This window comes from Phoca vitulina, unplaced genomic scaffold, assembly GCF_004348235.1.
Source record: "Phoca vitulina isolate PV1807 unplaced genomic scaffold, GSC_HSeal_1.0 scaffold22, whole genome shotgun sequence".
Taxonomy (NCBI): Eukaryota; Metazoa; Chordata; class Mammalia; order Carnivora; family Phocidae; genus Phoca; species Phoca vitulina.
The window spans coordinates 15,804,570-15,827,597 of record NW_022589725.1 but is presented as its reverse complement, the minus strand read 5'-3'; the positions used below and the strand labels follow the sequence as shown (position 1 = coordinate 15,827,597).

The 23,028-nt window shown below is 55.1% G+C and overlaps 1 protein-coding gene across 2 annotated transcripts in view; it reads right to left on the bottom strand.

Annotated features, from left to right (window-relative positions):
• Positions 1-3,328: 3,328 nt before the first annotated feature.
• The window catches only part of EBF4 (EBF family member 4), a 57,020-nt gene continuing 37,320 nt past the window's right edge, over positions 3,329-23,028 (bottom strand). Inside the window, exons 7-17 of one of the 2 annotated variants that reach the window (XM_032419843.1) lie at positions 12,415-12,496; positions 11,494-11,611; positions 11,276-11,409; positions 11,054-11,180; positions 9,357-9,445; positions 9,159-9,224; positions 8,880-9,057; positions 8,611-8,799; positions 5,771-5,968; positions 4,396-4,471; positions 3,329-4,141 (exon numbers count right to left, since the gene is read on the bottom strand). In XM_032419843.1, coding sequence (XP_032275734.1) covers positions 4,401-4,471; positions 5,771-5,968; positions 8,611-8,799; positions 8,880-9,057; positions 9,159-9,224; positions 9,357-9,445; positions 11,054-11,180; positions 11,276-11,409; positions 11,494-11,611; positions 12,415-12,496 — 1,252 coding nt within the window. In that variant the 3' untranslated portion in view covers positions 3,329-4,141; positions 4,396-4,400. Of the gene's footprint in view, positions 4,142-4,395; positions 4,472-5,770; positions 5,969-8,610; positions 8,800-8,879; positions 9,058-9,158; positions 9,225-9,356; positions 9,446-11,053; positions 11,181-11,275; positions 11,612-12,414; positions 12,497-23,028 lie in introns of both variants that reach the window. The other variant, XM_032419842.1, reaches the window with a different exon arrangement.

The window sequence follows — 23,028 nt, the reverse complement described above, 5'->3', positions numbered from 1 at the left end:
GGATGAGTCCACAGGGATGGTCATTGCTGCACACCCATTAGGACCCTCATGTTGGGGGTCTTCTTGTGAACAGCAGTCTTCAAGCCTGGCAGCCTCAAGGAGGTGGCTCATTTCCTTCTATCCTCCGATGTGTCCTGTTACCGCCACTGAGTGGTGGCAGTGGAAGGAAGCTCAAGGGTATAGGTGTGGGTAGGAAGGCAGGACGGGGCCACCCCAGGCTCAAGAGCTAGGAGCTTCGGAGAATCACTGTGAAGAGCCTGTCTTTTCTAGGGGAGAAAGACCCCATGATGTATGAACTTTTTCCTATTTAAAGAAGTCATCCTGGGAAAGAGAAAAGATATTTGGGGGTCTATTCGAACCACCTCAAACATGTTGAATGTTTGCCTCATTTTTTTTTTTTTTTAAAGATTTTATTTATTTATTTGACAGAGAGAGAGAGCGGGAACACAAGCAGAGGGAGTGGGAGAGGGAGAAGCAGGCTTCCTGCCGAGTGGGGAGCCCGATGCGGGGCTGGATTCCAGACCCCTGGGATCATGACCTGAGCTGAAGGCAGATGCTTAACCGACTGAGCCACCCAGGCGCCCCTGTTTGCCTCATTTTAAAATTGATCATGCAGTGGGAAAACAGACCTTGGAGGTTACTCTGGCCAAGGGCTTCTAGTCTATCTTCAAAGGCATGAAGTTTATCGTTTTAGCTTTCACATTTGGATCCACAATCCACCTAGAATTAATTTTTGTGTATGGTGTGAGGCAGAGGTCCAGTTTAATTTTTCATATAAATATCCAGTGGACTCAGTGTCATTTACTGAAAAGACCATCTTTCCCCCCGATGCATGGCACTTCAAATTTTTCTGGGAGATTTTTCTTTTGGGAAAAAGAAGGACCCCACCCATATGGGTGGGGGTCGGGGAGAAGGGCATTTTGCAGAATAGTCAGCCGGAGGGCTTGTCGAAGCTGCGGCTTACCTTTGCTTGAGTCAGCGGAGCCTGTCCACAGTGGGTCCTGTCTGAGCTAAATGCAGCCCCAAAGGCTGCAGGTCCCCAGGGTAGGGTGCAGACACAGCAGCTTGCTTCTGCTGGAAAACATACGTGCGAGGAAGGCAGAGGACTTTCCGGAGATGCTCTCTCTCTAAAGGGCTAGCAGGAGCAGCTCTGGGTGCCTTGCCCATATCCCTTTGGACTTACAGTTCGGTTCTGGTACTTGCTTGCAACATTCTATAACAAAACCCTCTTGTTTTGTTGGTGGCTTCTCTTCTGCATGTGGGAGGGCAGGCCAGATGTGCTAGAAGGCTAATCTCCCGGGAGCAGTCCTCAGGCAATTGCAGATGAGGGCTGGAGGATCAATATCCCAGATTCTCCACCCCTCGGGTGGGAGAGCTCTGAGGTGTGTTCTTTTTTTTTTTTAAAGATTTTATTTATTTATTTGAGATAGAAAGAATGAGAGATAGAGAGCATGAGAGGGAGGAGGATCAGAGGGAGAAGCAGACTCCCTGCTGAGCAGGGAGCCTGATGCGGGACTCGATCCCGGGACTCCAGGATCATGACCTGAGCTGAAGGCAGTCGCTTAACCAACTGAGCCACCCAGGCACCCCTCTGAGGTGTGTTCTATACGGTCTCCCAGAGCTCTCCAGCAGGGTCCTTGTCTCAGGTTCTGCTTCCAGGGGAACCCAAACTAAGACACGTAGGAAAGAACACTGTATTAGTCAGCCTCGGCCGCCATAACAAGATACCAGAGACGGAGTGGCTTGAACAAGAGAAATAGATTTTCTCATAGTTTTGGAAGTTAGAAGTCCCAGATCAAGGTGTCAGCTGATTCAGTTCCGGGTCAGGACTCTTCTCTGGCTTGTAGAGGGACACCTCATTGTATCCTCACATAGTGAAGGGAGAACTCTAGAGTCTCTTCCTCTTCATACAAGGACACAAGTTCTATCAGATTACAGCCCCACTCTTCTAACCCTATTTAACCTTAATCACCTCCTTAAAGGCCCTATATACAAATAACACCACATGGAGGGAAGGGTTAGGGCTTCAGTGTATGAGTTTTGGGAGGACACAATTCGGTCCGAAGCAAACATTTAGTCACTGATTTGGTCCTGCCTTCTGTGGATGAGGGGGTGGGCACTGTTGACTCGGATGGTGGCCTGAGCACAGTTTTGAAATCTTTGAGGACAGATCTCACATCTTATTTATAGCAACCACGCACCTGACCCACCCCAGGAACTGGAGTGTGACCACTACCCAGCTACCACCTGCATCCAGTGCAGATTCCGGTTCTGCAGGTGTTCAGCCTTGGGGGGGGAACTGGGCCGTGGGAATTGCTCAGAGCCTGTTTGGAGCAGGGCGTGGGCTGGCAGGCTTTGGGGCTCTGCAACATGGACTGGAAGCAAGAGCTGAGGGGGAGGCCAGGGGAGCACGGAGATGAACAGAAGGCTATCCCTGTCATGGGCCCCAAGTGAGCTGAATCCCAGGTATTGGCTAAGAACACAAGAGAAGGAAGTGAAGGCCTCTGAAGGACATGGAGGGCCCATCTGCTTTGGCAAGTGTATTCTGTCCAGAGGACTGCAGGGCACGGGGCCACGGGTTGCAGAGTTTCCAGAGGCCAGAGCCAAGGAGGACCCCCAGGAAGAGAGTATAGCCTGAGGCCTGGAGCTGGATGCTGGGCTCCCTGGACAGTGGGTCAAAAAAGTGGCTTCCAGAGTCAGCTAGCCAGACCTTTGGGATCTAGGGGATGTATCTCAGGGGATGGCAGGGATTCATTCCAGAAGGGGGAGGGACGGTAAATGAGCCTGAAAATCTTGCCTCTTTACTACCCCTCCTCCCAAACTTTGAGACAGGAGAGCCAAAGGTGCCTAGACCTGGGGAGGGGGGTGGTTGGGATTTGCTCGAATAGGCAACCTCAGGACCAAAAGCTGCCCTATCCTGCCCTGCCTTGGCCAGGTGAGGCCTTGTAACCTCCGTTCAGAACGGATCTCACTTCTGAGCCTCTGGGCAACTGAACAGCATTTTGTTTGCGCTCTTCTCATTCCCAGGAAGTCCTCTGACAACCCCTGCCTTGGTCCTGGCCAGATAGCCAGGGGACTGAGTCCTCAGTGGCCAGGTTGTGCTCCCAGTCTAAGCTTCTGGGGTGGAGCCCACGTTCTAGGTCCTCAGGCCGACTAGCCTGCCCACCACCCCCAACAGTACCTGAGAGCAGACATGGGGCAGGTAATACTTGCTCAGCTCTGGGGCTGTTGAAAAAGCCCAAGGTGCAAGAAGGCTGCACAGGGGTGTGGCTGGGAGGGGCCCCAGGAGAGCCGCAGAAGCACTGAGAAAAGCAGACCCACGCCAAGGAAGCAGGCAAGAGAGGCCAGCTGGTCATCTGCAGCTGTGTTTATTGTTCTGTTTTCTCCAACCTCAGCTGATCGGAATATGAGGCCAGGGGCAGCTAGGCCCATTCCATGGTACCACGGGGCCAGCCGGAGTCATGTGTGTGTGGGGCCGGAGTCCATGAGATAGCCATTGGGAGGAAGACCCAAAATTCAGGGGGCTTGGCATTCCCTCTTCTGTACCCTCCATGCCAAAAGCCCCCGGTGGGATTCATAATGTGGCAAGCATGAGTGTGCAGGCCTCGAAGGGGGCGGCCACGGGGGTTGAGCAGCCGTTGGAAGCTCCATGGGAGCCTGGGCAGGCCTCCTGAGGCTGCTGGGCACCACCCCTTGCCCTGGAGAGTGGTCGGGATGCTGGGCCAGCTGAGATGGGTCAGACACAAACAGGACCTCCCCAGGCCACTTCTCCCTGAGCTGTCCTCTTTCCCACGGTCCCCATCCCCTGCTCCTGTCGCCTGATGGTCTGGTCTGCACAAGGTCCATCTCTTCCAGAGGAACTGACCCAGTGAGGAAAGCCCAGCATCCCGGTACCTCCCCGGGAGGCTCTCCTGCCAAGAGCATCAGCACAGTGCTAGGGCTTCCGACCAGCCCCGAGAAAGGGAGGTGAGAGAAGCCTGTGGGGCTGGAGGCCTCAAGCACAAGGAGGCCTATTCAGGCCTTTGGGTGGATGTCTGCCCGAAGCCCTGGGTCCGCATCTCTCTGTGCTGTCGTCCAGGACATGAGTGTATATCCCAGAGGAACCTCCAGTCCGGGCTCAGTGGGGGCAACACCTGCAGACCTGGTGGGGGGAGGGAGAGAAGAAGGTCCTGGAAAAAGGCTGGCTGCAAGGGGACAGGAAACCCCTTCTCTCCACCTTTTCAGCTTGGGCCATTGTGGGTCGGGGGCAGGAGGGGGCTGGCTGTGTGGTCCTGACAGCTGTCTAGATGGGCCCTGGAGAGGGAGACTCGGACCCCAGGGCCCCATCCTTGCTCAAGTGTTTTGTAGAGTCTATGCAGGGCCAGGGAAGGAAGCAAGGCCCAGCCGGAGACCTACCGTGATTAGGAGTACGCCAGGCCCTGAAGCCCCCGGGCTGAAGTGTGGAACTTGTTGGAATCCTCAAAAGGCTGGTCTGTGGTAGGCAAAGAGAAGAACCATAAGCTACGTGTGGCCTGGGGACCTTATCTGCCTGTGTGCCTCTGGGCTGGGGACAGCACGCAGGGCATATGGCCCTTCCTGAGGGCAGAGCTACGGAGAGCCTGGCAGGTGCTCGGCCGCTCCTGGTCCTGGCCTGGTGGGCACTGCCGACAGTTAGGTGAGGCGCACCCCTCAGGCCTCTTAGGAGGTGCGGCCCCAGGTCCTCGCCTGTCTCACTGCCTCAATCGAAAAAGATGACTCTGGGCTCCTCTTCCCAGCCCTGCTTCCACCACAGGGCCTGTGCCAAGGTGAGAAAACAGAGTGCCAGCTCAGAAAGGAGGTCAGCCTCTTGGAGTACGGACTCCTCCCGTGGCAGTGGCCTGTCTCCCTCCCAGACGTCCACGAAATTCATCACTTCCATCATCCTCTCCCCCGCCGAAACCCCCGCCCCCACGGCTTCTCTCTGCTGGTGGGAGAAATCGGTGGCCCTCTGCTCCCCAAAACTCACATTTTAAGCTCCAGACACACTTGGGTTAAGAAAAATTATCCAAAACTTGGAAACAAGGCAAAAAAAAAAAAAAAAAAAAGCCCGTGTGCCCTTTGAAATCATCCTAGAGCATTATCTAATGAGCTTGCCCTGAGTCATCTTATTCCGGGGGGATGTGATCCCTGACTCACTCTATACTACTGGCTAGGGCCCAGGCTTTGTTAAGTTGAATGTTGACTTGAAGGAGATTAATAACTGACAAATGACAACCATTTCACTAATGGCACATGGTAAGGGTGACATCGTCTCGATTCCACATCTGTAAATATGGGGGAGGGAGGCTGGGCTAAACCTCATCTAAAGTCAGTCCCCTTCCATCCGCTGAGTGACTCAGTCCCTCACAGCGGTGCATGCTACCCTCCGGTGGATGCTGGGAGGCCCAGGTCAAAGGCCTGCAGCCTGTGTGTGGTTTCTCCAGCTCTGAGTGTGGGGTCTTTGCTCTGGGCTCAAGCAGGTTCGGGGATGGGGCCTTGGAGGGGTTTCCAGACCTTTTCCAACTGGGATTCGAGTCTTCTCCGTGGTCAAGTGGCCAACTGACAGTAGTCAGAGTGGTGACCACCCCAAGCGATGGGGCCCAGGGAAATGGGATCCAGATGGACCTCCTGGGACCCCGGCAGAGCTCCCTGCTCTACACCCTCCAGGGATACCTGGCCAACCAGCACGAGGCTCTGGTGAGATGTGGACGGGGTGAGTGCCGGAAGCCTAGCTGCCCCACCAGGCCATAGCGGGGCAGCACGGGTCACCCACCTGCAAGTCCCTCTCCGTGGGCTCTCGGGCAGGCCTGGGGTGGGGAGCTGGGTGGGCGCAGCACGGGGGCGAAGGCGCTCCTCTGTTTGACAGCGGAGATCATGTTGACAGGCGAGAAGGAGAAGACGCTGGTGGTGGGGGCAGCGGCCGGGAGGGACATGGAGGAGGCAGCGGCCAGCGGGGGGCTAGAGGGCATGACTCCGGGGCGGGGCGGGGAGGGGCAGGCGTAGCAGGGAAGGCGGTGGGAGACACAACAGGGAGACAGCACCAGAGTGAGCAGCTCGGTTGGGGCCCTGGCACGGGCAGTGGGCCCCAGGTAGGCTGCTGACCCAGGCACCAGGCCCAGACCTCACTAGGGGGCTGCTGTGACGGTCCTGGGGAGACCAGTACTGGGCAGGGGCTGGAGGCAGGCTAGGAGTCCCTGGGGTCCTGGGCCAGCACTTGTCTTTCGGGGAGGTTCTAAAGACCCTTTCTTGGGGCTGGAAACGAGAGGCCAGACTAGGTCAAAATCAAAGCAAAATCAGAACACTGAACAAAACCAAATATTGGGAGGCGTCCCCAAAGATGAAAGATGTGGAAGAGATGGAATAGAATAGGAATAGATCAGGATTCCTGCTGAAAGCCACTGGGATTCTGAGATGCTAAGGAACATTCGTGGGCCTTGGGGTACCAAGGTTAGAGTCAAAGATCAGGGTTCATAGCAGAGCTGGGGCAAGAGGTCAGGGGTGTTTTGGGGGGTACACACAGATTCCTGTTATAAGGCCTCTCTGCCCAGGATCTCAACTCACACAAGTACCCTAACTTTCTCCACACATGTGTTTCCCTTACCGACCCCACCCCCACCTGCCCCCACTGGGCACTTTGTTCTTTGCCAGCTTAATACAGGTCCTTGTCACCCCTAGCCGGGGCCTGGAGGCCTCCTATATCTCCCTCCTCCGGCCGGTCAATTTTAAACAAAAACACAGAGATCCACATCCTTGCATCTTCCTGTTCGAGACCTCCGGGCCATCCAGGGCTGTGCATTGCTCTCCTGGGAATGGCCAGGGAGCCTCCAGCACACAGGCTCTGGCTGCCCCTCCTTCCTGCAGCCTCCTCTCTTGGGGGCTTTGGGCACCTCTGGATCCTCCTTTCTACATTTTCATCTAACCCCGACTCCCTGCCTCTCTCTTCTGAATATCAATAAAGTTGTGATTTGAGTGTTGTCCAAGCAGCCTGCATGGGGTGGGGGTGGGGGCTTCCTGAAAGAAACCAATAGCTTGAGAAGGCTGCCTTTGGCATCAGAGCACCCCCCCTCCCCCTTTGATAAAGTGATGCCTTCAACAGCTACGCCTGTTCCAAATGTCCTCAGCCTCATGGAGCACCATCTCCTTAAGACAGTGCTCACGGCTAGTTGATGAGGTCCATGGAGCTCCGTGGAGGGCTTGAGACGAATGCCAGAAAATGTACTGTATCTCCCAAGGCTGGAAGCTCACAGCCACATATTGTAGCTTGGGTAGTACTGGGATTTGTGGGTCAAACTGGGAGTTGCTGGTGGCCAAAGCAGAAGACCAAGGGGAGGCCCAAGCAGACAGCCCCAGACCCTCTGGCTGGGGCAGTTCTGGATGTCATTTCAGGCATGTCCTGGCAAACTCAGTGAGAATGACCCAGGGAATGGGGTGGGGACCTGGGTAAGACCTGGTCATGAGATGGGACTGACCCTTAGGCAAGTCCAGGGTGTTCCCAGCTGATGCTGGAAGCAGGGCTCAAGCTGCTCTAGAATTCTTGATCCTCTGGCTGAATGGGGAGATCCCAGATGGGGTGGCTTCTGCCCCCTGGGGCAGTATGTTCCCCACTTCTGACTACACTGTGTGTGTGTGTGTGTGTGGTGGAGAGGGGCTGGTAGTCCAGACCCTACCAGTTTAAAATTCAAGGGGGCACCCAGAGAGTCTTTAAGAATGCTGTCCCAGATCTGAAGGAAGTGGGAGAAGTGGAGCCTGGCCTGAGCAGAGGGCCAGGAGACACAGGGCTTTAGGTACCGACAGCAGAGGTTCACGGCTTATGTAAACATGGACATATGGGGCTTTGGGTCCCAGAAGCTGAGCCCAGGCCACCAGGAGAGAGTCAGGCTCAAACCCACAGCCAGAAAGAGTAGTACCTAGGATGTGAAATCACATGCTCTTTCTAAGTCTGGGCACTTCATGCACAGTGGCTGCTTCAGATCAGGGAACAACCCCAGGCAGGGTGATACTGACCCCATTTTACAGAAAAGAAACTGAAGTTGAAAGAAATACAGTAACTTGCTGAATGTCAGCCAGCTCCTGATTTGGACTTTCACACCCTGAATCCAGCTGCCTGACCACACAGACTTCACCTGCTCTTCCCGAGCTAGTTGCAGGGAGCCACATCTCTCCTCCGACCCGTTTTTCAGACCCGTAGAAGCCCATTTGGCCTGAGCCATTAGTTCCCTAGGGCCTCCGGCAGGGGGCGCTAGCCTCCTCCCAAAGTCCTGGCGTAAGATGGAAAGGTGGCGGTCCGCCGGGTTTCAGCCGGCCGTCCCCCCGTTAACGCCCCTTTCAGGAGGAGGGGAGGGCTAGAAACGAGGTGTACAGCTGAAATCCGCAAAGAGACTAAAGGCGCGAGAACTGCCCCGGCCCCAGGGCCCGGGGCGCCGCCGAGGGGTGGGGTCGAGGGGCGGGCGTCCAACAGCAGAGACAGGTCACACGCGGACAGGGCTGGCCGGGCTCCGGAGGGCCAGGCCAGGGTCGACCGTGGTGAGACAGTCGCCGGAAGCCCCCACCCGCCCTGGGCTGGGAGGGGGCAGGGCTGAGCCCCATGCAGCTCCCCGGGCCGGGGACACTCACTGGCGAAGGGCGAGGTGGCCGTGGAGCCATTGAGGAAGCTAGGGGACCCGGGCACGCCGAGGCCGGTCACGCCCGGCGCCCCGTAGCCGCCGAGGCCGGCGCCGAGGCCGCTGCCGTAGCCGCTCTGCTGCGACCCGGGGCTGGGCGCGAACCCGCGCGGGGACGCGCTGCCGCAGCTGCGCGCGTAACCTGCGAGAGAGGGCGGTCAGGCGCGCAGCGCGGGCGGGCGCCGGCGGGGGGCGCTGCGCGCAGGGGGCGGCGGGACGCACCCGGCTCCGGGCCCGGCGTGGCGTCCCCGACGGCGATGGCCAGCGGGCTGCTGAAGGCGTTGATGCCCACGACGGCGGGGTGCGGGTGGCTCGGGGCCAGGGGTCCGAGCGGCGCGGGCGCGCGGGGGGCGCTGTACAGAGCCTCGGCCACGTCCGCCGCGCGCTTCAGGAGGAGCTCCTGCGAAGACAAGAGCGGGGCACGGCCGGGGCAGCCGCAGGCGCCGGGAGGGGGACAGCCCCCGGCCTGGCGGCGCGAGGAGGCGGGCGGAGGCGCCATACCTGGTTACTGCTGGGCACTCCGTACAGGGCCTCCGCCAAGTCGGCCGCCCGCTTCAACAGCACTTCCTGGGGGCGGGGGAGGACACAGCGGGACGGAGGGCCAGCCCCTGGGGGCGGCCGAGCGGCCGGACGTCTCCCCCCCCCCGCCCCCGGTCCACGGGTCACCCTCATCCCCGGTCCCTGCGCCCCTCTGGGTACCTTGGGCAGCCTCTCGGGATCTCCGGGGTGTCTGGGGATGGCTTTCTGTAGCCTCTGGAATCCGTAGTCGATGGTGGGCTCATTCAGGGCTGGGGAGAAGGGCGGCGTTTGGAGGACCCCCTCCCAGCGCCCGCCGCAGGGCCAAGCCCGCCAGCAACCAGTCGGGGAGCCTCGCTGCAGACTCCCTCCACCCAGCCCAGCCCAAAACTCCGGGCACACGGGTCAGCGAGGTTCGGTTCGCGGAGTGTCCTCAGTTCCTTTCTTTGCTCATTCATTCAACAAATATTTACTGAGCCGGGCCCTGTGCCAGGTGCTTGGCATTAACACACAAGCACTCTACCATCCCATCTGTGATTCGAAAAAAGGCAACTGTATAGACTTATTAGCTTCTATATTCCTAGGGGCAGGACTGGAGGGAGAGTTTTCTGTCTGCATTATCAGGAGTAACATATCAATTACAAAAGTTAAAAACTCCAACAGTCTCCATTTATCAGAGCTCAGGTGGACTCTCAGCAGCATCTGATCGTTAGAAGTTTGCGTGTGCCCCCGGGGAAGGGACTGGCCCACATCCAGGGCTCTGCAGGCTAGGCGGCAGACTCCTGACTAGGCACCCCAAGACCTCCTCCTCCGGCCTGGCCTGGACCAACTCACCAAGCGTCAAAGTCCTACCCACTTTCTTCACGTCCAAATCCAGGTTTAGTGAATTTCCTTCCGTTTCCCCCGACATGTAAAGCACTCATTCCCAGGTCTTTACATTTGCCATTCCTTCTCCAGGACTGCCTTTCCTTCCCCAGCTCTACCTCCCTAATCATCCAAGCAGTCTTAGCTTAGTCCAGTTAAGCCCACACTGCCTCCTAGAGGTCGCTCGCTCCCCTCCACCTGTAACTTCACCCACCTCACACTTTGTTCCCAGCTACGGCCACCCCCACCCCCTTTCCCCTTAGACTGTAACTCCCTAGCAGTAAGTTAGGATCGCTACCGAGTGTCCGGAGCGGTGCAGGGAAGGGCTAGGAGATTATCTTCGGAGAGGAGAACGGGGAGAAGTGGGTGGCTGCGGCAGGGCAGGAGGAGGAAGGTGGAGAAGGTCCTGGCCAGTGGTCAAATTAGAGCCGGGATGGGGGATTCTACACTCCTGTCTTGTGTTAACTTCTTGCCCTGGCTTCCTGCAAGGGCTGTGTGTGTGTGCGCGTGTGTGTGTGTTTATGCCCACACAGAGGGAAGACTGGGGTGGCTTGGGGAACAAAGAGACCGAGGGTAGATTAGGGAGCATCGAGTCTATTTTGGGGAACCTTTGAAATAGAGGTGCCAGCTGGAGATATTCTAGACCCCGGGGAGTGTGTGTGTGTATGTGGGGAGGGGGTGCAGTGCCCAGGAGAGGAGGGCCTAGGCAGGGAGAAAGTCCCGGCAGGGCTGAGACTCCGAGCCTGGGAGGGGATTGAGCAGTCAGGCCAAAGAGGGAAACCGAGAAGCTCTGCGAAGGAAGGTCCCGCGCGAGGAGGGGTCAAGGGGTTCCGGTGGGGAGGAGGCGGAGCAGCCGCTTAGCGGGCGTGGCCGCAGCTTAGATTTTGGCTAACTCAGAGACCCGGGCTCTGGTGCACGCGGGAGGGGGGAGGGGACGGGGGGGACGGGGACGGGCCTCCCTCCAGCACCCCTAGGCCCCTCTGCCCCCACCCTCTGTCCCCCGCCTGACTCCTTACCTGTGTAGACAAAACGGCCGGGGGCTCCCTTGCAAAATTGCTTGGACTTGTAGGACAGGGTCACCTCCACCACCCCGGGAATGTGCCGCGGGGGCGTCTGAACCCGTATGGCGTGGGGCGTGATGAGCTGCGAGGGGAGAGGGGAGGCCTGCGGGTTCCAGCCCGGGGCGAGGGGAGGGCCCAGCCGCGAGGCCCCGAGGGAGACTGGCGGGGGTGGCCCACCTCGCTCCACACGAGCACGTTCCCGAACACGACCTGCAACCCGTCGAAGAAATTGTCGCCGATGACAATGACGGTGGCACCTCCTGTGGTCCAGCCCTCCCCGGGGCTGATGGCCTTGATACAGGGGGCGGCAGCTGGGAGGCAGGAGAGGAGACAGGTCAGGGGCCTGCGCCAACGTGGGGCCGGGGGCTGGCTGGGCCCGGGCCCGGGGTCCTGACCTTCGGAGGGGTCCAGGCGGCGCGCCCTGCGACCGTGCTTGGAGTTGTTGTGCACAAACATGTTGTCGGACACGGCCAGCACGTGTCCGTCCACGCTCACCGTGGTGGACACCACCACCTGCAAGGAGAGCAGAGGCCCGCCTGGCTGAAGCCCTCAGGGGCTCCCTGCTGGGGACCGTGGCGGGCAATTTGCAACCTGGCCAGGGTGGCTGGAGGCTGGAGCTCAGAGTCATGGGCATGGGAAAGAGCGTCCCCCAGGGGCTGAGCTGGTGGAAGGGGCGGGGGCGGGGCGGGCAGCTAGGTCAGGTGACAGCCCACATGGGCTATCTCTGGCTGCCCAGGGGAAGTGACCCCCAGGAACTAGAAAAATCAAGAGCCCTGAAAAAATCTCTGTCTCCTTGGGCAGAATGGCTACTGTTTTGGGGCACACATGCACCCCGGGCTGAATCCCTGGGGCTCCAAGGCAGGAATGTGTTTTAGGCAAGTGGGAGTGAGAGTTTTGACTAAGGGGGGAGGCAGCATCAGCCTGAGGAACCATGAGCAGGAGCCCCCGCCCTTGGGAGGAAACTGGGGCTACCTCCTTCTCTCCCTCCCACCCTTCACTGAGAGGGGTGTGCAGGTTGGGGATGTACTAAGGGCAGCTGCTCTCTGCTTCAGGCTATGCAAATTAGCTGGGTCGTTAATCATGTAAAAATGTCACAATTAGCATCTCCTTAAGTGGGACTCTAATGAAGCCTCCCTTGGCAGCCAGCATAAGTTGAGATGGAGCTGCCCCACCCCCAGCAGGCACCGGGCCCTAAAGCACAGGGCTGGGCAGAGATCTGCCTAGGGGCTTTCCCCGGGGTGGCAGGACCACAGCCTTCCCCACCCAGCCCATCAGGAAGGGGTGGGTTTGCAAGGGGACCCCTCTCCCAGACCCACCTGGAAGCGGCGCATGTCTCGGGGATTCCCTGCATTCTTTAGGCAGTTCTGGTTGCACTTGAGGAAGAACTTGAGGAAGAACCTGAAAGGGTGTGGTAGGTGGGCTCAAGGGCTGGGGTAGGGGGTCTGGAAATGGATGAAGAGCCAACTGGTCCCTTCCATGCCCCTTCCCAGCGGGGTTACTCCCCCCCACCTGCTCACACAAGGCACATAACCCCTATTCCCACCACCAGCTGCGTACATACAGAATGCCTGATAGACACCAAGTAGACGCTTCCCAACTAATTCACAACACAGAATATCCACCCCCGCCCCCAGTGTAGGATCACACAGTGCTTATTTATCCCACAAAGCATATACCCATCACACCCACCCAAAGGACAGTCCCCATAGATACTATGTCCGTTATATATACACGATATATACCAATTACTCATGAGTTATACCCAGCACAAAATGTATATGCCATATGCAGTATGTACTCACACTTACTCGTAAACTTATCCCACACCACGTATATATGTCATACTGTATGTGCATCCACATGCAGTGCATCCACATCACACAGCAGATCCCTCCTCCCGATTATACTATCCCGCACACCATGCATACTCATTATAATACATCCATTATACATACCGTATATGCCTATGTACTATCACTCACAAAATGCAGCCATCACACGCAGCATATACCCACTACACTCAGGGTACACCCTTCACAGAGCATATACCATACATATTCCACATACAGCCTGTAGTCATCATACACATACGGTACACTACTCCCAAAGTCTGTACCCATCATGTGCAGCGTATGCCCATCCTATACCGTATATGCACGGGAAGAGTGTATCTATTAACGTATCCTGTATGTCGTATATGATTACCCGAAATGCAGTCATTGCAAAGGCCATAGAGTCATCACAAACTGCAAGCAGATCGCCCTTCCTCCTTTGCAGCAGATCCCCCGCCCTCCCCCGACCAACAATCCCTTTTGCACACAGATCTCGCTCACACAGAACAGACTCCCTGCCACGGCACACCCCACCCAAACAGATCTCCCGTGCACGTATTCTACATGCGTCACACACAGCGACAACCTCATCAGCCAGAGCCTACACCCATCACACACACGTGGTGTACCTGTCAGACACGCCGGACAGATGCACATTGAATACCTTCTTTTTCTCATACAGGAATTGGAAAAAAGCACAGTATATGCAGTGATGAGACTGGTTTTTAGACAAACACATGAGACCTTGGTCCTCCAGTCCTTCTAGGCAGTTGGCTAAGATGCTGGGGCCTTAGCCTTGCCAGCCACCAGGGAGGTAACCAAGGATAATACTCTGGATTTGTGCTCTTAGTGAACTCAAAATACTATCGACATCTGCCCTAGCCCCGACAGGACCCTGAGAGCATCCGGGGAGATGCCCCTTACAAACTATGGCATGCAGGGCTAACGTCTGCAGGGGTTGGGGTCCTGGCACGTGGCCCGCCTCCTGGGCCGTTCCATGAGCTCTGCCAGTGTGCGTCCTCATTTTACCACCACCCCCTGGTTTTGAACCCCAAATCTGAATATCCAACTTAACTCCCTAGAGTTGCCTCCAAAGCCTGCAGGCATGAACTTCACATTCAGATGAAGATTTGTCACAGGTTCTAAAAGCGAGTTCCCAAAGAGGAGGTCCCCACGTGTTGGTAGGGGTGGGCACCACCCCTGGAATGAGGTGTCCCAAGGGGCAGCCCCTCATTAGGAGTTGGAACCAGTCATTTTCCTAGAGATGTGGCCTCTTGTCCACACTGCTGACACATGACCACCTGTCATATCCCCCCACGCAGTGAATACCCTTCTGGGAACCCCCTTCATTTTCCTTTCTATAGGGACATTACATCCACACACATTTCCATCCACAGTGAATACCCGCCCCCGATGCATGTAGTGTAGTGTAGACCTCCTAAACAGCCCTACAGAGGAGCATTCTGGGATGCAGGGGTCTCACATGACCCCAAACAGGGCACACCCACCATGTAGACCCTCCGCATTCACCCCTACTGGATACACTGCAGTGCAGACAGCTTATATGCCCCCAAACAGTAGTCACCCCAGTGCAGATGCGCTATATACCCATAAGGTCACCCCAAAGTGCAGTCACCTTAAGTGCTCCCAAACAGCAGGCCTGCTCAGTACAGACACTCCATTTATCTCACGTAATCTGCCATAGTACTATTTCCTATATTCCTGTGAGACGCCTCATGGTGTCACCCCTGTGTCCACAGTAACCACCTTATGCGTGCCCCACATTTACATGACATAAAGTGTAGACACCCTCATCACGCGTGGTGCAGACCACTTCACTTAAATTCCACATTCATGGGCTCAGTCCTTTACAAGGCGCTAGAAGGAGGAGGGCAGAGGTCAGGATAGGAACAGTCCCTGTCCTGATGGGGATTAAGGCTAGCCCTTGGATATCACTGGTGATGCAAGCATGGGAGTGTCCCCAGGGTGACATGTGCTTCCCTTACATCCACACACATGCCCACTGCACCGAACCCCACTCCCAAACCTACAGAGTCCAGAAGAAGGGTTCCTGAGATAGGGCCCGAGATGTGGGCTCCAGCCCAGGTGCTGACTCACTTTGTGGCATCTCTAACCTCCATCTCCATCCACCAGGAGAACCGGGAGAGCAGCTGCTGATGGTTACTGAGGCGCGTTCCAGGGACAGCTTCTGGGACACCCTCTGTTTCCGACCTCCCATGACCTCACTGCTGTTTCCTGAGCAGCCTGGCCCCTCTGCCCCCGGGAGCCCCCTCAGCCTTTCCTCAGCACATCTTCCCACCCTTTGTCTTTCCAGTATCACTCACTTCCAGAAATAAGTCATGGGTGGTATTTGTCCTGGGTCTACACCAGTTCCCACTACTTGTCTGACCAGCCTTTTCTGGCCATTCGAGACTTCAGGGACTGCCCCTCCCTGGGAGCCCCAGGGCCCGGCCTACACCTCCATCTCGGTGGACCTGCCCCAGAACATCCCTGTTTTTAAGCCTGGTGCAGAGTGGTGTTGAGGAAGAAGCAGCCACACAAGGCCTGGGCCGTCCCTGGGGGTGTCAAAGGTTAGTCCCCTATCTCCTCCCCCGGAACTTCTAGCTCAGAGCCGCACCCAGTCAACACCAGCGATCGTGCAGCTGCTGATTCTCATCCCCTGCCAACTGGTGGTCCGCGAGGCTGCTCCCAGCCAGCCAGGGCTGAGCCAAAGCAAACAGTCCACAGAGAGCCTGCTGCTACCGCGGTGTACCCCTGAGCCCGCACCAGCCTCGGGGGCGTTAGGAAAAATTACCCGCAAGTTGAAAATAAGGCAAAATGCTGACTAGGCGTCCTTTCAAAGTCATCCTGGAACAGCGGTTTTCGAAGTGTGCCACCTGGCTCAGCAGCAGCAGCAGCAGCACCTGGGAACTTGCTAGAAATGCAGAACTTCAGGCCCCACCCTGACCCACTGAGATGCTTCAGGTGCGGCCCAGCCATCGGTGTTTGCATAAGGCTTCCAGGTGATTCTGATGCCTCCTAAAATCTGAGAGGCACTGATCGAGAGCTACACTATCCGATCCGGCAGCCACTAGCCCCGCGAGACATTGAGCCTTTGCGATGTGGTTTGAATGGAGACGTAAGTAGAAAATACACACCGAATTTCAATGACTTACTTAGAAAAAAAACCACTGAATGTAAAATAGCTGACTAGTAACACTGTTGTATTGGTTACACATTGAAATAATATTTTAGATATATTGGATTAAATAAAATATATTGTCACAATTAATGCTACCAGTTCCTTTTCTTGTTTTAAAAATGTGGCTACTAGGGGCGCCTGGGTGGCTCAGTCGCTAAGCGTCTGCCTTCGGCTCGGGTCAGGATCTCAGGGTCCTGGGATCGAGCCCCGTGTCGGGCTCCCTGCTCAGCGGGAAGCCTGCTTCTCCCTCTCCCACTCCCCCTGCTTGTGTTCCCTCTCTCGCTGTGTCTCTCTCTGTCAAATAAATAAAATCTTTAAAAAAAATGTGGCTACAAGTGAAAATTTAAAATGACATTTGTGGCTTGCATTACATTTATATTGGACAGTGCTGCTCTCGAGTGTTAACAAAGCCACCTAAGTGTTACCTAATTCTCCTAGGGGAACGTAACTTTGACTTGTATTTACTATTGATTGGGACCTAGACTCTATAAAGGTGGTGCTAATTTGCAGGCAAATGATAAGATGTAAATGATTTTTATTGGGAGAAGTAAATAATTTGTTTGGTAGAGAAATTTGCCCTAAAGTTTGTATTTGTATCGTTCTATGGACATTAACGAGCTTTGTCGCTAACTCGGCAATTGTTTAGCTTTTTTTAGGATTTCATTTATTTATTTGAGAGAGAGAGAGATGGCGAGAGAGAGCACAGGCAGGGAGGAGAGGGAGAAGCAGTTTCCCTGTGAGCAGGAAGCGCGACATGGGGCTCGATCCCAGGACCCTGAGATCATGACCTGAGCCGAAGGCAGACGCTTAACCACTTAACCAACTGAGCCACCCAGGTGGCCCCTAACTTGGCAATTGTATTCCAGTGTTTTTTTTGTTTGTTTGTTTTACATATCCCCATTTCTTCTCCCTTCCTCCTTGCCTGGAAAGAACCTGGCAGGGTCTGGGTAAGTGAGGACCAAGTTCTGGGGCCCAATATATCCCACAGGTACCTGGGGCAGGAGACTGCACGTGCACTTGGTTGAGAGGCTGTGAAGCCTTGCTGGTCACCATGGAAGCACCCACCAGCCAAGCCTGGATAAGCCTCAGGGAGGGGCATTTTCTGAGCAGCTCTCCACCATGAGGCCGGAAGTGAGCCTGGGGGAACCCCTTTTCCCTGGCTGGTCTGTGGCGGGGGTGGGGGGGGAAGGGGGGAGGAAGGGGAAACAAGACCAGGCCAAGTGCACAGCCCTGGCTGACCTGAGTATCCCCAAGGAGAGTGAGCATTTTAGGATGCTCTCTGGGTCAGTGCAGGACTTGTGCCCAGAGCCAGCCCCACTGCAGCCATGAGGCTCTAAGAGGGCACGTCTCCTCATCTGGGCCTCACAGGAAGAGGAGCAAGAGAGAGGTGAAGTCCCAGGACCTGCCATTAGGCCATTAGAATTACTATAAGAAAAATACCAAAAATACAAGAATGAGTTACAAATAAAATACAAAACTACACACACACACACACACACACACACACACACACACGGAAGTAAAAAGTGATCCAGGTCTAATCTCTCAAGCACTTAGCAAGAGCCTGGAACTCTGTTGAGCTCATCGTTGGCATTACCTTGTTTAATCCTCTCATACCCCTGAGGTGGTGTAGGTCTGTGATCATTCCCACTTTACAGATGAGGAAACCAAGGATAAGCAAGAATAAACTACAAAGTCACAGTAAACGCCAAAGTCTGGATACGAGCTTGGGACTCTATGAACCACCGATATTGACAAGAGTCATGGAAAATTCCCTCTAAATGGGGCTCTCAGAGTCCAACCCTTCCCCAGCCATGAGGCTGGCAAGCAAGCCTCCTTCAAAAGGAGCTCTGGGAGGCAGGCTGCACAGGGACATGTTTAGCCATTTCGTGGTGATATCCTCAAGGTCACAAATTCAGCAAGGTTGCAAAGGAGATTCAGGTCCCCTTGCTCCTAATTGGAGGCCTTTGGCTGTTTTGACCACTGCTCTCAGTCTGAGAAGGTGTTCAGGATTAAAGACTAGTTGCACAAGATGAGCCCAAGAATTGATCATTGTTGAAATTCAGTGAAGGGTACTGGTGGGTTCATTATTCTCTTCTGGCCTAGATGTTCAACATTCTCCATTATAAAAAGTTTAATAAAAGACCAGAGGAAGCGCTGTGGACAGTGGTCATCCAGCTAATAGGGCAATTCAAGGGTGGTAGTTATGCATCGTGACCCGGGCCCCTATGATTTAAGTGAAAGGTAAGAGCAGTTCGCTCACACACCTGCCTCACCACATCCTGAACGTAGCTTAGCCTTCCTTGTCGTTCCTATAAATGCTTTCTTTTCCTCCCTGTAAAAACAACTCTAGATGCAATTAAAATGAACCTTCCTTGTCAATGGAATAATCCCTACCAAGGAAGCAAATGTTGGATTGAATGTGACTTTGGTGCAAACATCTGATGTATATATAACTTCTCAGGGGTGACACCACTGCATAAGGAGAGCTCCCCAGCCCAGCGCTTTCCTCAGAAGCAACTCCGTAGATAAAGGAACATGTGGAAGTGAGTGATGTGAGTCCACTCGCAAACTCTGGGTTCTCAGGGGTGGAAAGCAGTGTCCAGGTACCAGAGGGTGGGTGGGTGCCTGCTGGATTCCCCGACCCCCCGCTGCTGTGAGCATTGGCTACTCTTTGGCTCACAGCTGCCCCCACTACCCTCAAGTTATCCTCAGGCAGAAGCATATGCTCCTCACCAGCAGCCCCCAGCCAAAGACAGATGACATTACTTGGAGGACCAACTCCCTGTGCTTTTCATATTCCAGAACTCCCCAAGGGCTCAGGCTGGTGCCAGACTCCAGACTCCAGTCTCCTTGCTAAGCTTCTCCTGTGGATGCTGTTCCCTTCTTTTTCTCCCCAGAGCTCTCCTCCAATAAACCCCTTTCACAAGCACCCCCATCTCCAGCTCTGCTTCTAGGAATCTCATCCTAAGATACCAGGTCACACAGCTTTGCACCACCTTTGCCCTCCCCACATCCCATGAGAGACTCCCTTCGAGTGGGAATCATGTTCCCCCTTCCAGAGAGAAAGCTGTTAGTAATGTCTGGATTACAAGCGCTGTCTGAGAGAGCTTTTCCCACAATGATATCCACTAGCCGCATGTAGCTACTGAGCACCTGACATGTGGTCAGCGTGACTGAGAAACTGTTTTCAATTTTGTTTCATCTTTTTTTTTTTAGGATTTTATTTATTTATTTGACAGAGAGAGAGAGAGCGAGCGCACAAGCAGGCGGAGTGGCAGGCAGAGGGAGAGGGAGAAGCAGGCTCCCTGCTGAGCAGGGAGCCCGATGCGGGGCTCGATCCCGGGACTCCGGGATCATGACCTGAGCCGAAGGCAGTCGCTTAACTAACTGAGCCACCCAGGTGCCCTCAACTTTGTTTCATCTTAATGTATTTACTTTTATTGTTTTTTTTTTAAGATTTTATTTTTGAGTAATCTCTACACCTGATGTGGGACTTGAACTCACAACCCCGAGATCAAGAGTCCCACGCTCCACTGAGAGCCAGCCAGGCGCCCCATTGTTTCATTTTAATTTAAACTGAGATAGTCACATGTGGCTCATGGCTACCGACCACATTGGACAGTACAGATCAAGAAAGAGGAAGTGATGGGAATGGATACATGGGCTGGGGCAGGGTGTTCCAAACAAGTGTCCCGTGACTACCTTGGGAGAGGAAGCAGGTTGGGAGCAAAGTATAGAATAAAACTGGATATTTATTTCTAAGTCCACAGCTCACATTACAGCCTGGGATGGGGAACTGAGGCCGGGAGAATCCTCTGCTAATTTTGACTCCAAAGGCCTTGCCTTTGAGCTCATGAGCCTCCGAAGAAACAGAACATCTTCCGGGGCAGGGTCTGTGCCCTGTTGTCACTGCGTCCAGCTCAAGGGCAGAGGAGGATCCAGATGGCTGGACCATTCGTTCCCTCATTCATTCAACACACCCATTGAAAAAGATGTATTTAACACCTTAGGCGTTTCAAGCAGTGCAATCTAGAGGTGAACAAGGTCTTAAGGAAATTACAATCCAGCAGGAAAGAGAGAAACCTAAAGTCCAGTCAGCACGATAGAGTGGTGGACCCAGCTGTGTAAGCTGCCCAGCGTTAAGTGCGCCAGCCACAGGAGACAGGAGACAGGAGACAGGAGGGCTCCTACAGGTCTTTGGGGCCTTGAAAGACCAGGGGCATTTTCCCTGAAAGAGGAGTAAGAGGAGGGGCCCTTCACGCAAAGGGAATAAATAGTCCTGTCAAAGAGCCTGGGGGCATGCATGGCACACTTTCCCGGTGGCACCTGACAAGACAGAGCAGGAGAGCTGTGGACCAGGGTCTGGGGGTTTGGCACCAAATCCTGCGGGATTTGGAATCTGTGGGTGATGGGGAGTCAGCAGAGGGCGCCTTATTGGCTGTGTCATCTGGAAGCATTCTGCCTCCAGGGAAGTGGGCACCTAGGGATGGTAAGCGAGGGGGTTGGGGTGATGATCCAGGCCCAGGTTGGGGTGGCCCAGATGGGGGTGGTGCCCCCTACTTCCTGATCTCGGCCTGGGGCAGCAGCCAAAGCCAAGTGTCCCCGGGGCCACAGCCACCTGCCAGGCCTGGACCTGGCCTCCCCCCCATGATCCCTACTTGGGGCAGAGGTGGCTGCAGTGCAGATGGGCTGGGGGACTATAAATAGCTGGGGCGCATACATTAGCATGCCAATGCACCCGCACCCCATCCTCTATGCTAATGGCCCACCATGCGCCTGAACACCTTCTGTTCCCCTGCATGCATTTGCATGCACAATTAGCATAATCTTGTATAATTAATGAACAGCGTCAATTTTAGCTCCTAAGTAATTTGATTAACATGTTGATAGGGCACTTACTAGGCTCTCCAAACCTCAGGGCTGGGCATGGGGCCTGAGGAGAGGGGGAGAGGTGGTAAAAAGACTGCTACGGGGCCCCTAGCTGCCCATGAAGAGTGGTGGTGACTCCACTTCTCTGAGGGAGGGATGGAGGGATAGAGGGGCTGCTAATGGGAGGCCTCTGGGTGCCCCACGTGGAGCGGCAGGGCCAGGTGGGAGCACAGTTACAGTGGGTCACCTGAGCATGAAGCCCATTTTGTGCCCATGTGGACAGAGACACACACACACACACATCCCCTGCATGCCACCCCCTCCCCAGCCCCAGCCTTGGGAGTCCTCTGTGAATGCAGGATGCTGGACTCCAAGGGAAGAACAAGAAGAGGAGCTTGGATGGAGAAAAGGTAGGAGGGATGGGAGACGGAGGGGATGGACAGGCAGATGGAATCCACAGAGGAGGGAGATGTGCTTGTAAGTAATTTGAGGATCTGAAGGGGAACGGAGGGGTCCCGAGACTGAAGAAAGGAAGTTGTGTGTTCTTCTGGCTTTGGGTGGGTGAGCCAGGCTCCCAAGCCACAAACCTTGACACCTCCTATTTATGAATCATGTGAGAGGCAGAGGCTGGGGGTCGGTAAGGCCCGGCACCTTCCTTAACGTGCCAAGCGACCCAGGGCAGAGAGGACAGAAGGCCGAGCGTTGCCCCCTTTCCATTCAGAAATCATTCCATTCCCAGCCGCAGACATCCCAGGACCCCTGACAGAGGCTCAGACTCCTCTCCTGCTCATCTCTGACCATGGTCAGAGTCAGGAAGATTTCCCTTAGCTCTGACTTTCTTGGTGCTGTCGAGGCTAGTTCTCTGAGATGGGCAATCAGGGTGAAGACTGGCTGGGGTAAGAAATGATATCGTGGCAGGCCCTGCATAAGTACATCTTACTTAACTGAGGGAGGTGGGAGCCTTGCTCCAAGTCATCTGGCCAGACATTCCACGTTGGCTTGCCTCTCCCAACTCTGAATAACCCTTCACTTTATGGAGAGAATTTATCATTCAAATTGCAGACAGGTGATTTGCAGGCCATCTCCCACTCAACCTATTATGGTCCCCCCAGACTTTCTCATGCCTGTGCTTCTTCTCTCCTCCAATATCCTCTAGGGACATTGTCCATAGCTCCACTCCTACCTCAGCGTGGGGGCCACTTTGACCCTGAGCTCAGCTTCAGCTGCCCAGTAGTTTTTCCTTAAATCTCTGTTCTGAATTAGGGGTGGCTTGGGGACCCTTGTCCTTGGGTGACCCCCCTAGGGGTGGTCTGGGGAGCACTGGGGGTCATGGGAGAATCTCACATGAACCCCCTCTGCTTCTCTCTCTCTCTCTCAAGTGCTCCCAGCTCTGCAAGGAGAGGAGTGGGGAAGGAAGTGCAGTTCATTCTGCAGGCAAGAGGGAAACCTCAGTCCCACCTCAGCACTGACCCAGCAGTGAGGTTCTAGGAGCCAGGAGAATTGCCAGAGTGGGCCCCAGACAGAAGTCTGTGCTTGCAGCATCAGTGTGGGAGCAAAGAGACCCTACTGGAAAGAGTGGAAGGAGGTGGACACCATTGTGAGCTTGTTTTGTGGCTGTGGAAAAAAAACCAGTGAATAGTGCGTTGACCATTGGGTTAAGAAGGAAAGTTGATTCTTTTGCAGTTCCTGCAACCCCTTCTTATCATTGCCTTTGTCAGGTTGTGCCTGATCTAGAGACTGGGGTTTAAGTTTGCACAACAGGGGAGACTAAAGCTTACCTCTGCCAGGGGGCTCAGACACAACCTGTTTCAACAGCATCACTACAAAATCCACTCCGCCCCAGGCATAACGACATGCCAGAGTGCACTCATAGCCCACAGCTCCAGTCCACCCTGGGAGCCAGAGGAGGAGAACTGTAGGCTTCCCACAGCAGGGAATCTTCCCCACCCACTCCCATACCAGGCCAATCAAGAAAATATTTAGTCTTAGAGCTGTGATGTCCAATATGGTAGCTGCATGTGGCT